At 36.3% G+C, this 15,689-nt stretch overlaps 2 protein-coding genes across 2 annotated transcripts in view; one reads left to right on the top strand and one right to left on the bottom strand.

Annotated features, from left to right (window-relative positions):
- Nucleotides 1-5,564: 5,564 nt before the first annotated feature.
- On the bottom strand, nucleotides 5,565-8,982 carry LOC134332451 (GTP-binding protein Di-Ras2). The gene is made up of 2 exons (XM_063014102.1): nucleotides 8,956-8,982; nucleotides 5,565-6,687 (listed from the first exon to the last, which is right to left on the bottom strand). The coding sequence occupies exon 2, from the start codon at nucleotides 6,670-6,672 to the stop codon at nucleotides 6,076-6,078; it is 597 nt and encodes a 198-aa protein (XP_062870172.1). The 5' UTR covers nucleotides 6,673-6,687; nucleotides 8,956-8,982; the 3' UTR covers nucleotides 5,565-6,075.
- syk (spleen tyrosine kinase) overlaps nucleotides 8,729-15,689 on the top strand; it is a 33,597-nt gene continuing 26,636 nt past the window's right edge. Inside the window, exon 1 of the mRNA XM_063014100.1 lies at nucleotides 8,729-8,804. The gene's annotated coding sequence lies outside the window, so the exon portion shown is untranslated. The remainder of the gene's footprint in view (nucleotides 8,805-15,689) is intronic.

The following is a 15,689-nucleotide window of genomic DNA, read 5'->3' as shown; positions in this document are numbered from 1 at the left end:
TTCCTTTTTTAAGAGTGTGCCTGTGGAAATTAATATCTATTTAGTCAAAAGAGCATTTGTGAGATGGAAGATGGACAAAAAGGCCTTGGTAGCAATCCACGTCCTGTCTAGCTCATCCCTAAAGTATTCAGCAGGATTAAGTTCAGGACCACAGGAATTCTTCCACACCAAATTCGTCAACCCGTTTATTTTGGGTGATTAATACACCTGTTAGAAGTTGGTGTGGCGGAATTAATGTGACACCATTCATTAGGAGGAATGTCTACATACTTTTGACCATATAGCGTACCCAAAAAATGACTATTGTAGTCCTCTTTTAGTATCAGTCATTTGTTATACATAGAAGCACAATGTTTCTTACGTTGCTTTTCCTAATGCATTTGGGCTCAGGCTGTAATAAGAGATGCGTTGGTCATAAAAAGGCTTTAAGTCTGGCGGGCTGAGCGAGTGCTGGCAGGTGCTCCATTATGTCGTCTAAGCCACTTCACTCTGCAGTAATGAGCCACACGGCCTGATTAGTTCAATCTAATAGTGCAGCTACACCTCCCCCACACTGTCCTCTATCCGCCTCCATCAGCATGGTAACCACATCGTGTGTTTAAATAAGCGAACACAGATGCTTCTAGCAGCGGGAGTGACCATAACACCTGTGTTAAAGCTGTGTCAGGGTTACTACATTATTTTAATATTCATGTCTAAATTTTAATCACTTTAAATTTGGGCTGAATAATAATTTTGTATTTTTAGCAAAGACAAAACTGATGCTTTTGACAAAAATACCTGCTATAATCATGCAGTCACTTATCACCTAGAGCAGTAGATCTGATCTATGAATACCAGTGATGATTAAAATAAAAAGTAAGTGTTCATTTATCAACCTCAAGCATATCAAGCTATATGTCACATACTGTACATCAGCTCCATTTGCAGCAAATGGACTGGCGACCTGTCCAGGGTGTTTTCTGCCTTCTGCTCAGTGAATCTGACCCATTGTGACCGTTAATAGGAAAAAGGCGGTCTGCTAAAACAGACAGTGAATAAATGAATAATCATTGAGTTGAACAGTGTGCTCTGTAAGCAGTAAATCTTATAATGCAACATGCCTCTGATGAAGTACAGCCCTATTTTATGAGCTCTGCCTTTCATCTAAAGACAAAATTAATGTTACTGGGTTGCAGAAGTGGGGTTGTGAGTGTAATATCTAATTCTATTGTCTTAATTCCATAAATCAAAGGGTACATTGTGGCAGATACATTCATACTGAGAATGTCATTAGACAAAGCCAATTTATGTTCACTATCAATCATGCTTCCTTTATCAGTGTTTCGCAATGTAAAGTCAATGGTGGATTATTTAAAGCTTAAATTGTGTTTAAAGCTATTATTTATATGCTTTTATAGGTTAAAAATCTAAAATAGTCAGCATTCGGAAAAATGTAAGTAAGAATACACAGTTATGATTTACATGTTTTTAAATGTGTATACATACACTTCAATACACACTCAAAAGATCTTTGTCGTATACACAGGCTGTACTAAGAGGATTTCTTAGCAAGTTAAGTTCCTTTTAACTTGAGGATCCCAACTTCTGGCATCACACCGACAGTCATTCTGTTTTACCTTTCCGTTTGATTTTTTAAACTGATGTCAGTGCCAGTGTCACCTTTGTGGTCACCCCACTCTGATTTAGTTCTATATTGCTGCTCCCCAATATAGGTAGATAGATTTTGTTTGGTACCTTTTCTAAGACCTTTCTGTCATGGGCTATGAGACCCTAAAGCTGATAAAACTTCAGGCAGCTAAGCTCTGTGTTTATGTGAGCAAGCCTTCACGTCTTAACAAGACAGCAAACCATAAGAACATTCAGTGTTGCATTATACATTTTTAATGGGAGACAGGTCTGTACTGCAGGCAGGCCAGTCTAGCACTTGCACTGTCTTACTGTGAAGCCACGCTGCTGTAACACATGCAGAATGTGGTGCGGCTTGGGGTTGTCTTGCTGAACCAAGCAGTGACTCTCTGAAACCTATGGAAGCATACAATGCTTTAAAATGCATATACTTTTAAATACCTATCACTGCTTTCTGGTTTTGTTTTGGTGTTTTTGCATTTTACCTACTGTCCAAACTATTTTGTAATTGGGTTTAGTAAAACCAATGCCCTGCATTTGGACACCAACTTTAACAATCAATTTGTAACATTCATTATTTATTGCATTTTAATTGGAAAATGATGGCTTTTTTGAGTTAATGCTTTTTATGTTTTACAAAACACAACTACACTCTTACTGTCATTCATCATCATTATTTATAAATTCCTAATTCATGAGGTAAAATCCCTGTTTCACATAATGTGGTTTGGTCATGCCTTTGTATTTTTTAAAGGATGTGCACAAAATGCATAAAAACTAAACTGTACTGGGGATTTAACATTTATATCAGCTGAAATCATGTCTTCAACAAAGTGTTATCAAAGCATTATTGCTAGATTCATGTGCACTCATCTGGTAATAGTGTCATCTTTGACAGGACGTAAACTCAGCCTCTGATATTTAAGTAACCAGGCAAAATCAATTGCTGGCCTTGCTTAACAAACTGTGTCTTCTAGCTGCTTTGCTTTTTAAAACTGTGCGACCCTGTCGACCCTGTCATTTCAGCGTGCATTGCTGCACTGTATTAGTACTTTTTAAAAGAAATTTGTCACTCATAAATGCAGAACATTCTTTATTTTTATTCATATACAATAATATATAAACTTGTAGGCACACATGATTTTACAGGCATTTTATCAGAACAACATTACATCGCATTTGTTTTACAATTCTGTAGCTAACAAGTGAATCAGCAGTAAATCTAAGAGCTTACTTTTACCAGGTTACACATATCATCCCCTCATTTTGGCACATTTGTGCCTGTAGCTAAGAACAACTTTTAAATATAGCTACTGTATCTTTTTCAATTGCACTATAGTAAAGTCTGTTTGTCTTTATTTTAGTTCCTGTTACACTCATACAGTGACATTCCTGTAACAATATAGAACTTGCACTATATCTGCTGTATTGTGGGCAGTACTGATGTAAAGAAACACAGCCAAAGCAGCAATATAAGATAGCTCATAAGCTAGATTCTACTATTAAATAACAAGACCCGTCATGCTACAATAATACACAAACAAGTTATTTATTTCAAGCTTTAGGTCTGTGGTAAACATGTACTGGTTAGGCATGTTAATGTGTATAGTTAATTTTTAGTTTTCACCATCATTATCTGAAACTTTCCTGCTGCTGCTTAAATCATGCAGTCCTGCTTTAAAGCTTTATTTATAGTTCTAAACTTTTGATTGTTTTTATTTTCATCAGACGAATCCACAAGCCAGTACATCACCTCCATGCTCCAAATACAAAGGCCACTTTCTGATTTCATGAAACAAAGTAATATAAAATCTGCTATTTGCTATAACAAACCCAGAATACTGGCATGCAAAGTCAGTTCCTGTCAAATACACAATCTGGGATCTGTTGCATTTTAAAGGAGAAATGTCACACGTGGCTGTATGATGCCAAAGCTCTAAAGAAATTGCATTATTTACTGTCAAACCAATGTTCTAGAAAACAAACAAACAAACAAACATGGAGAACACTGGACCAGTGACATCACTATGTTTGTATCAGGCAGAGAAGAACTCCCAGAATGCTGCAGCATTAACTAGGAGGTGTTTATTCGTGCAAATGCAGTCAGGGAAATGTCTGAAGTAATACATTCTAGATTCTGTAACAAAACAGTCGAGTATCTCCTGATGATTTTGTATATTTCTGTAGTTCTTTATATTTCAGATATATTTTTATATGTATCCGTTCATCCACACTAAACATTTCCATATTACTTAAAAAGTTCCTTGTTGCATTCTGGGTAACAAGTCATAGACAATGTAAATTCACAGCTGTTTAAATATTCATTTTTCTTTCACGTTTTAAGTTTTTACTTGCAAATCAGTTACTCTCGATGGGCCTAAGAAAGAAACAAGTTATTCTACTTTGCCATTAAAACAACTACGTTGGTCTTGCATTATAGATTACATTTAAAAAACAAAAGTAATCTGTAAACACGTCGATTATTTCTTGTTTGGAAATGAGGCACTGAAAGTATTTCTTGATTAAATTAAACAAATGTAGCATATATCAGAATGGACAGACTACATATACATCCTGGTTAGAAAATGTATTTACATGTCTGGTTTTAAATAAATGTTAATGGTATAATAGTTTCTCAAAGACAGATTATGTTGCTAGCTATTAAGCTTAATGACTGGTTGTTTCTAATGATAATTTTTTCAGCTGGTCCAATCACATCCAAATTCCTGACTTAGCTAATGATCAGCTAAAGTTATAAGGCTTTATTTTCAGAATATCAGCTTTATTTCTAAAGCTATACATTTTATATACATTTTATGTAAATCATTTTCAAGACCAAAATGTCTTGGTTAAGGTTAGGAGCTAAAACACATGCCCAAAATTAAAAGATTATTAGCAAAAATAAGCAAAATTAGTCTAATCTTAAAATTGAAATGGTGTGTAATGGTAAATTATCACAAAGATACCTTTTTATTATTATTATTTTTACAAAATATAAGTACCAAAAGATTGAAGATTTGGATTATCTACTGTCTTGCCATAACAGACTTTAATGTGCAACCAAATCCTTAGAAATATTTAGTTAATTGTTAAAGGGTTTTGACAAGGTATATAAGCCCCTTTCACACATGCACTTTTAGTAGGGAATTTACCAGTAATTTATCATTTGAAGGTGAGAATGCAATTTAGTGATGGGAAGACTGAAGCAGTAATTTACCAGCTGGGGACCTAATTCCATTCCCAGGAAATTACCACAATGTCTTGTGTAAACAAATCCTGGGACAAACAGAAGATAAAGTATTTATAAAATAAGAAGAGTCTTCTTGAACAAATATTGTTTGTCTGTTCAAATTGAAGTCCATAACATGTATGTATGTAGGTTATGTATCACATGTACACATTGGCTTCTTTAAAGCATCTTAGACAAGCCTGCATATCATTAATAAATAATTACTGAGGGAGTTAAATAAACAGGACAAAGGTTTTCTCCTGGAGTATTTGTAAAAAAAAAAAAGACTGATTCAGGTGGGAATTACTTTCCCCGCAATTGTCACATTTCCTTTTTCCCCATGTAAAACTAATCTGACACAAGTGAAACTTTTGAGAAACAATTCAGGTTTTCCAGAAATTAAGGATGGGTATTCCTTTTCATGTGTGGTTCCAATGAGCAAATCTGAATCACTAAAACATGGTATTAGAGGCAGTATAGTACGATGATAGTGTGTTGCATGTGTGGAAGACCCAAGCCAAAAAAGTGCCAGTAAAGATCAACCAATAATTCTGTGGATATAGCCACCAGCTCAGCAGGGTTTTTTTTTTTAATAACTGCTTTGTTTTCAAAGGATTTTACGATTTTCTTCATTGGCAAATTAGCCAAATACATAATGTGACACTTAAATCTGACCTGTAAAACATTCATACATATTGCTTTTGTACAGCACTGGGTCTCAGAGGCAAATTATATAGACAGCTTTCTAAAATAACACTTTTTTATTTTCAATCTTTCTAGATTTCATTCCACAGATTTAGCCATATATACTTGATAACTGGTGTTTGAAGTGGGACTTCCTGTGTAGTATTTAGGGAACAAAAGAGGTGTTTATAAGCCTAATAAAGAAACGCTGGCAGGTACTAAAATTCTGGTGCAAACTTGCAATGAGGTAAGACGGAAATCCATTCATGACAGTCTTATGATGATTTCTAAAAGCAGCACTGTTTGAAAGTGGCTTGATTTAAAAATGGTTCTCCAAGACTTTTTGGGAATTTACCACGGGCTTCTTCTTTGCAACCAACCATTGCTTTACTCAAGGGGCTCTTCTGTCCATGGCAATGTGTTGCGAGGAAGCTTTCATCCCTTTCTATGGGAGTTGTGACCGCAATGTCATGCAAGCTTTTACGTTCTTGGTTTCCCTTCTGATTAAATCCAGACACTTCTCTTTTATCAGCTCACATGACAACACATTTGCCCTTGAGCTTTTCTGCCCTTTTCTGCTGCTTGTTCTTTTTGCCATCGATCTGTAGGCTTACAGTCCTGCGTTTTTCCAGGTTAAGTAGCTCCTGGAAGAGTTCCTTTACATTTTGGTTAGTCTTGGCCGAAGTCTCCATAAAGGCACACTTCCACTTCTTGGATAAGGCCTCACCATCACTGGTCTGCACCTCACGAATGCTCTCATCAATCTTGTTGCCCACCAGCATGATAGGGATGCTATCAACGTCACCCTTAATCTGGCAGATCTGCTCAAATATGGGCTTCAGTTCCTCCAGTGACTGCTTGCTGGTGATGGAATAGACCAGGATGAAGGCGTGACCCTTGGAGATGGAAAGACGTTGCATGGCAGGGAACTGGTGGCTGCCCGTGGTGTCTGTAATCTGTAGAGTGCAGATGCTCTTGTCACAGCTAATTACCTGCCGGTAAGTGTCCTCAATCGTAGGGATGTAGCTCTCACGAAAGGTTCCCTTTACAAAACGCAGGACAAGGGAACTCTTGCCGACCCCACCAGCCCCGAACACCACTACACGATAATCGTTGCTTTGCTCAGGCATTGTTCTTTATGAAATCTTAAAGACAGAAAAGAAAAAGAGAATAAATTGTTTTTTCCAGACAAAATGACAAAGCTGAAATTGCTTTCTGTTGAGTGGCTTGAGTGACTTTAGCATTCTCTAGAAAATGTGTAATATTATTTAACAGGTTTATTATAAAATATGTTTTTATAGCACTTATTATTTTATTGAGTAGTTAAGTGACACAAAATGGTTTGTTATATCACAGTATGACCTTTTTGGCTCCCTAAACATGAATACTACTCCTGGTGCCACAATTAATTTTCTGAACCCACCTAAACGTGTACATTGAATGGAGATAAATCTGCTTTACACATTTAAATATTCCAAAAAATATATATCTAGGTAGATTTTATTACTCTAGTTTTATAACATGTATAAATACTGATTTTATATTATATTGTGGGCCTATAGCATATTAAACCATATGGCAAAAAAGTATGTTCACCCGTCTGCTTAGTTTTTATTATTAATTTATTATCATTTCTGTTTAAGAATTGTATCCACACACGATCCAAACATGTAAAATCAATTATATAAAATAAATCCTTTATATGCCATGCTAAAGCCACTATTCTGTCAATTTACAATGATCTATAGCAAGAACTAAAATATAATGAACATATAAAGGCACTGTTGGCTATGGAGTGGTCTAAATGTTTAATGTTACAGTAATATGGTATATAATGCACATTATAAATATTTATTTAAGGTTAGAGAAAAAACTAATTCTAAGTAATTTTATCTAAACTATGATACATTAGATAACTGTACAGTTTCCCCACTAATGGTTTGTTTTACCAAAAGTGAGGAGAAGAAAATAGCCAAGTGTGCCATTTAATTCCAATCTGTTTACCTTGTTTATTATGGAAATTATGGAAATGATATAAAACAGTTATGCTTCAGCAATTTAGGCAGCACTGTTTTGTAACAAACTTTTCTGATCTATTTACGCCACAGCCTAATATCAGATCAGAGCAACATCTCAGTTCACTCAGCACTAACTGTTACATAACAAAAATTACAAACACTTCACAGTAAGAACTGTCTGAAAATAAAAAATACAGTATACAGCACTGATAATCAATTGTGTTTGCTGAAATGTGGAGAGGAATTATACAAATAACCATTGTTTGAGTATTAATAATTTAACAAAAGCTTTAATGTAGTAAAGCAAACAGAAGACTTTTATTTTTTGTGACACAGAAATGGTTCTTCTGTAATATTGTCTAACAAACACTTGGCACCCAGACTGTTTTATTATTTAAACTGTATGTGATAGTTTAGAACCTCTGGAAGTTCTAAAATCTGGAAGATGATGGTACTTATAATGACCCTTAATAATCAGAAGCCTTATTTTAAAATCTTACTTTATATCAACTGAATCAAAGAATGATGCTGGGTAGTAAATAGTTTAATTTTTACTTTCACCAAGAACAAACATGCATTAAAACATCCAAGAGCTGCATGTTGGTGATTTATAACATCACCTGTAGTGGCACCATTAAGGTTTGGCAAAATATTTTAACAAATGACTTACTATTAAGTGAAGTTGCAGTTAAATACTAACTACTGGTTGAGAGTATCTTGATGTTCTTGGGCAGTTCTCATACACGTGGCTATCTATGAGCAAAATGCCACTGTCTGCGCAAGACTGCTGGACTGGATGAACACAGACGGTATAGCGCATACATAGCGCCTGCGCCAACCTGCAGTAGCTGCGCATAAAATGTACAGCCGACGTATAGACTAGCTGTACACTATCACAAATATTGGAAATACTGTTGCATATGGGAAACGTAAAGACAAGCGATTGAGGTTTAGGATTCATAATTTGAGACGCAAAAGGCAGAACATTTCGGAGAGATTTCCTGGGGAAAAAGGTTGTTCACTACGGCGCGCATAGAAACTGCAAACGCAGCACGATTTACAGGGAGCAGGAACGTGTTTTGCATATTTCAATTCAGTAGGTTATGATGCATGTATGTACTAAAGGATACAGTCCGGTTTTTACTCTATTTAAAGCGTTAAAGCGGTGATCCAGAACTGCTGATGCAGCCAGGATGCTAAGAAGGTTGTATGAGGATAAAAGACGGAGATAAAAAGCGCATCTTGTAAGTACTCTAAAATTCATTTATTATTCTGCTTTCTACCAACATAAATCTGACTTTTAAAGAACATACAGATCAGATTAAGCCAACAGGGCGTAGTCAGTACTTAGTATTTAACTGTATTAAAAACATAATTCAAAAATCAACTACTCACCTACACACAGAGAGATGAAAAAACAAGTCCTCACGCTGCAGTTATCATGTTGCACTGAGTGGCTGAAGCGATAAACTTGCAGATCTCCTTCAGTCCGCGTATGAGGCCGCACTGATGCTGGAAGTTCATTCGAACTGCGCCTCCGACATTTAAAGGCGCATCCACAAGCTGCGCCGCTTCTGCTGACGTCAGGAGGAATCTCACCCTCGCCTGAACATAGCCCCGCCCACTTTCCCAGTAATAAGGAGAGCAGAAACACCCCAGTGAGGGGGCAGCACCGCGTGGGCAGAACTGCTGGGAAACCGTCACCTGATCACCCATCACCGACACATTGGGAAGGTCTGAAGAAAATGCACTTTTCATCACCTGCATGTTTTCATCGACCGGTTTATTACAATCTACAGCAGGTGAAATCCGCTGAAAACACATGATAGCTAAAAGAGTGGATTTCACACACCAAAATAGATAGATAGATAGATAGATAGATAGATAGATAGATAGATAGATAGATGGATAGATGGATAGATGGATGGATGGATGGATGGATGGATGGATGGATAGATAGATAGATAGATGGATAGATGGATAGATGGATGGACGGACGGACGGACGGACGGACAGACAGACACTATTTATCCCGAAGGAAATTATGGGTCTCCAGTAGTTTAACAAACAAAAGAAGAGAAACTTATACAAATACAAATTAAGTAAGTAAGCGAATAAGGTAAATAATTGTGCATCTGGTACATGTAATAGGAGCAGTAGTGTATCTATTCTTATAAAGAATATATACAGATATATAAGAATAAATATAGAAATAAGTATATTGTTATAGATATAAATATATACAATGTATATATATAATAGAATATGACTATAGACTGTGTATCAGATATAGAATATATCAGACAAAGGTATGGATGAGTATAGTAGTGGTAAAATACGGATAATAATAATAGCAATATATGTACTTTATTATTAGATAAAATGTAGACTATAATCGATATATACATACAGGTATGAATACAAGAATTTAAATATCAAGGAAGAATATGTAGTCTTGGAAATTATTGGAAATAATTAGCCTTCAGTCACTATCTGCAGGGTTTCTGCATGTGTACCCTCCAAAGGGCTTTGCTCAAGGGCTCAGCAGTGGTGGGGGCTTAAACCAGCAACCTTCTGATTACTTTTGTTAAACCACAAGATTGCATTAGAAACAATCAGGGTTGAGCAACATGAGCCTTGGGGATCTGAGTTTGATCAATGTATATTAGATTCAAATACAGCTGTTCCTGTATCACCCCACTTCCCAAACCACATAGAAGGTACAGAAAGTGGATTGAATACTAAGCAAATGTCTGTGTGTTTTTAATTCTGTGGATTGATGTACTTACAAGACCCTGACCAGAATAAAGTGGCTAAATAGAATCCATGAGTAGTCAGGATTGGACAGTAAGAGCATTTAAAATAAAGTTTAAATACATTTAAGATAAATTTCTATGCAGAGTGACATAGTGGTGTTACTGGTATAGTGGAAAACTGCTAGATGGGTTTTAGCTACCAGGATTTGTGTGTGTGTGTGTGTGTGTGTGTGTTGGAAGGGGGGGGGGGTTGGGCGGGGGGGTCTGTTTTTTCCACCTTGTATATAGATAGATAGATCACTTTATTAATCCCATAGGGAAAGTCAGTTATTATTTAAATAAAAAATGCCATAATGCATAGGGGAATTGGTTTCTTTAGACTGACCTTAATTTGACCTTGATTTGAGTGAGTGAGTGAGCTAGTGAATGAAGGTGAGCATGTGTTGGCCTGCAAGTGTTTTGCATTATATTATTATTATTATTTACTTTCAAAAATTACATTTAAACACATTACACAATACATATGAAAAATCTAAACAAACAAAACATAAGACGGAACATTTTTAGTTAATTTGTACATACATAGCATGGGTGCCATGGTGGCACAGCTAAAAGAGTGGATACCACACACCAACATATTGAGCTTCCAGTCACTATCTGCAGGGGTTCTGCATGTGTACCCTCCAAAGGGCCTTGCTCAAGGGCTCAGAAGTGGTGGGGGCTTAAACCAGCAACCTTTTGATTACTAGTCCAGTATTTTAACCACTTCACTAACACAGCATTGTGAGTTTGATCTTTTTGCAAGTTTCCTATGGGTCAGTTTCCAATCAACTTGCAAAAACATGCAGAAGGTGAATGGGTTTCTTTATGTTTCCCCTGTAGTTTGCGTGAGTGAGGGAATGTTTATGTGCTGCATGGAGATGGATTGGCACCCTGTCTATTTTGTATTTTTGCCTTGTATCAAGTGTTTCTGGGTGATGCTGAACCCAGAGAGACCCAGACCAAGATGAAGTTCGTATGATGTTTGTGACTCAGTTGGTGTGTTAATTAAGTGTGTTAATGAGCTCAATATAGCAGCACCTAGGACACGTGTTCCCCAGGGTTTTGTGCTCCAGTGAGTAAATGTTGTGCATTGTGATCTTAACCAGTTTTAATATTTTTTACTTAGAACACATACCAAAGCATCTGCTTGCATATTAAAACAAGCATTTAGCATTCAAAGTAAACAGAAGTGCATAAAGTGCGTAAAATTAAGCATGCAGGCATGTAAACTGTATAATAGGTGAAGGAGCTCAGTGAAGTTTCATTATGCCTCCTAAATTTTCCATGCTTTGTACAGGTCTATTTTCTTTAAGTGGAGGAAAGTCCTCATACATGTGGCCAAAAGTATGTAGACAACTGACCTTAGCTTGTTGGACATCTTTTCTTAATACCACAAGCAGATATGTGGTGCTGGCCCTCCCTGGGTGGCTATAAAAGCCTCCGCATTTTTGGGAATGCTTTCCACAACATTTTGAAGTGTATGTGGGAATTTGATCTTATTTAGTCAAACTACTATTTGTAAAGCCAGACACTAATGTTAGACAAGAAGGTCTGGCTCACAAATGTTTTTTTTTTTTTGTTGTTTTTTTCTTCAAAGGTGTTCAGTGTTGTTGTGGTCAGGACTCTGTGCAGGCCTCTGGCATTCTTTCATACCAATCTTGTCCAAGTTGTTATTAAAATGGGTCTCTTTATATGTGATCTCTATAAATGTTTTTTGCATACAGGAAATATCTTATTGTTTAACTTTGTTAATTTAGGTAAACATGGAAGGGATAATTTAATGCTGTGGGATTTTGCTGTGCACTTTTAATAATCACTGCAGTTCCTGGAAAGTCAGTCTTTAATCTCTAAATTAAACACAATGCATATTTACTTGCTTTTGCCTGCTTTTTACTGAGTAACTTAATAAGCAAAAAAAAAGATGGATACTGGCCGGTTCACTGGGATAGATTATTAAAGACACACTGTTGGCCCACAACACTAACCAAATTCACTTCTAGTCATCTTATGTACTTAGCTGATGCAGATCTAAAGTTTAATTAGGTTTACTGAGACATTTTCAAAGCCTTTAGTTTGTGTATTGTTTTTATGTACATTATATGACAAAGAGTATGTGGATACTCCTACCATTTGTTGAGTTTAGGTGTTTCAAGCCAGAACCATTTCTTACAGAATATAAAATAAATAATATGCTTCAAAATTTATTGCAGTTATTTACTGTTTCATGACTGTGCACCATGCAAGTACCATAAAGACTCAGTTTGACAAGATTACTATAGAATACCTTTAGTGGCCTACCACCAGGAGGGGGTGAGGTTTTGGAATTTAGGTCAGGAATTCACAAACATCTGGCCTAATAGTGTTGAGAGTGGCCCTGTATGTAGCGGATGCATACATTACCACAAACTAGCCACAATTCATTTGATGAGTCTTAATTGACTCTAAATTTTCTTTATTACTTTTATTTAAATTTTTTAATTAACAGCACTAGTGTTTAACCTGGTATGTTACTGTCTGAGCTATAGTGCATTATATTTATTTATTATTATGCATTACTGTGGATAACTTGATAATGCTTAATCCATCATATCTTTCAGATTGATATTTTAGGCAAAGCATGCAAAAAAATAGGATTATATACATTTAGTCATTGCTGTGAAATAAACCCCTTAGTGATGCATAACTAAGTCAAATATGATTTGTAATAATAATGCTAACTTGTCATTATCACTTACTATTTTATGATATTAATGCCCAGCACTTCACAATCAGTCTAATAAAATGGTGTGGGAATGATTTGCTTCTTCGAGGCATCAAGCTTAAACTAGAATTTTTCTCTCTACCTAAGTCCTGAAGAGACTCTCTGGTCATTATTTAGTGATTTAATACTAAAGTTTAACAAATGATTCTTGCAACTAAATGATAATCCAAATCACAAGACAAAGTTCTTATCTGAATGGTTCAAAAGAAACAATATTAAGGTTTTAAACTGGTCTAGTTAATATCCTGACAAACTACACTGACATGCTGTGACAAGAACAGGCAGTTTATACTCAATAGCGCCCCAGTGTGGCTGAATTAAAGCAATTCTAAAACAAACAAGCATTTTTACTTGGAATAATCATTTAAATTGTGTTTTGTGTTTCCTCATTTCTTTGTCTCATATTACATTTAGTATGAGCATCTAAAACTATTTACTGTAGCAGGAATTGATCCCATTAGGGGTCGCCGGTGGATCGTTATCCGCATTATTAATTTGGCACAGTTTTTACGCCGAATGCCCTTCCTGACACAACTCTCCCTATTTATCCTGGCTAGGGACCGGCACTACAATGCACTGGTTGCTAGTGGCTAGGTACCTATAGGACAATTCAGTGTCTCCAGTTAGTCTGGCTGCATGTTTTTGGACTGTGGGAGGAAACCGGAGCACCCGGAGGAAACCCACGCAGACATGGGGAGAACATGCAAACTCCACACAGAAAGGACCCGGACCGCCCAACCTGGGGATCAAACCCGGGACCTTCTTGCTGTGACAGTGCTACCCACTGAGCCACCGTGCTGCCCTCAATAACTATTAACTATATTTTCAATAACTATAAGATCAGTATAGCATAAAAATATACATAACAACAGCACCTGTTTAGTAATCTGGAAGTTCTACAGTTTAGTGGTCCTTGTTACCCACTTACATAATCAGTAGAAACTATAATAGAAAAGATCAGTAGAAAAGAAATGCTTTTATTGTCAAAAGTTGTTTAAGATGATTTTGGAGGAAGCACTAATAACAAATAACCTTAATTAGCTGATTTCATTTATTGTGTGTTTTACCACCTCTTTATTACTGTATATTCATGGTCATTGTGAGCACAACTTACCTGGCAAAGGATAGGAAACACCCTGGACAGGTCGCCAGTCCATCGCAGAGATTTTAGCTGATGTGTTCAGGATTATTTATTATTTAGCAAAAAGCTCATATGCCAGTTATGAATGGTTGTTATTATAGAGTTTTTTCAACATACAGTATAATTAGGGTCCTACTAAATTCACGGCAAAATGTCCTTAATTTCACTGACTTTGTTTTTCAAAAATAACAGATTACACAGATTTTTTAAGAAAAGTGCCATATTTCACTGTGGTCATTAAATTATAGAATCAATAGAAGTTACAATACACAGCACAGCTACCTTAATAGCGCCCTATCAAAGACTAATGTCTGTGTTTTGACACACTATGTGTGTCTACAGAATCGGTTGGGAGTTTTCCAAACTCAGTTACCCGAGTCTTGTTTTCAGCTGCTATACACTTCCACATCTTGGACATTTCGACTAAGCAATTGCTAGTGTAACGGAGTGTCTTTAGAGTTTGCTGAGTTTATAAAAAAAAAAAGAAATAAACTGTACACAAACTATCGCAGTAAGTCATCCGGGTACTTTTTACGTACTACGTGTTCGGACACACTACCCGCTCTCGCGTACTGCTTTTGTGTACTGTTTAGTATGGAAGTATGCAATTTCAGATGCAGCCTCAGTCAGAACAATACAGCACAGAAGTCTGTTACACTAATGTAATTACTGTATGATTGCTAGGACCACACATTGCATCCTGCGCCTCATATTTTATATGCTACGTGAATGAAAAGTGTTACATCACTGAACACAAACCTTAAATTTTGACTTTTACAGCAAAACGCATATTACACGGGAAACTGCTCATTTTACGGGAAACGGCTCATTACGCGGTCCATGATTTTTTTTTTTTTCATGGCCGTGAATTAGGTAGGTCCTTAAATATAATCTGTAATATAATTTCTGGTGCAAATGCTTGTTTGCACTATTCTGCCCTTCAACGGAGATCATGTACTGTCACAGAGTGTGTAAAGTGGCACACACTGCACCTGAAGGGTAAATCACTTCCGGACGGCCCCAGTGAACCAGCAGTTCTAAAAATATAGCTTTATACCTCAACCCCTCCATCCTCAGACTGTTTCATGTGAGGAGAAATGTTACAACCACAAAGCAATGTCAGGAAAGAACAGTGTTTGAAATGTATAAGCTGTAGGTAAGTGAGTGCAAGCAAGTTAAATGTCACGTCATTGCGACATATTGTCACAGTTTATGCTGTCTGGGGGGACAGAAAATAGGCCAAGTGTGCAAGTGTGAAATTATAGAAGGATACTCATGTAATTTACAAATTACATCATAAATAATTTAACAGATCCATTCTATTTGATAAATTATGTATTAAATAATTAATGAAAACTACTGCTGTAATAGTATCAGTTGTACTAGTGGTTTAGTAGTAGTGAAAGTAGAAAAAGTAGTTGTAATATTA

The sequence above is a fragment of the Trichomycterus rosablanca genome, chromosome 18 (assembly GCF_030014385.1).
Source record: "Trichomycterus rosablanca isolate fTriRos1 chromosome 18, fTriRos1.hap1, whole genome shotgun sequence".
In the NCBI taxonomy this organism is placed as follows: Eukaryota; Metazoa; Chordata; class Actinopteri; order Siluriformes; family Trichomycteridae; genus Trichomycterus; species Trichomycterus rosablanca.
Note: the sequence above shows the minus strand (reverse complement) of the source record. Positions and strands in the feature narration are given on the sequence as shown.

Excerpts from the sequence above, each read along its gene's own strand:
- LOC134332451 (XM_063014102.1), bottom strand. The coding sequence starts at position 6,672 with ATGCCTGAGCAAAGCAACGATTATCGTGTAGTGGTGTTCGGGGCTGGT.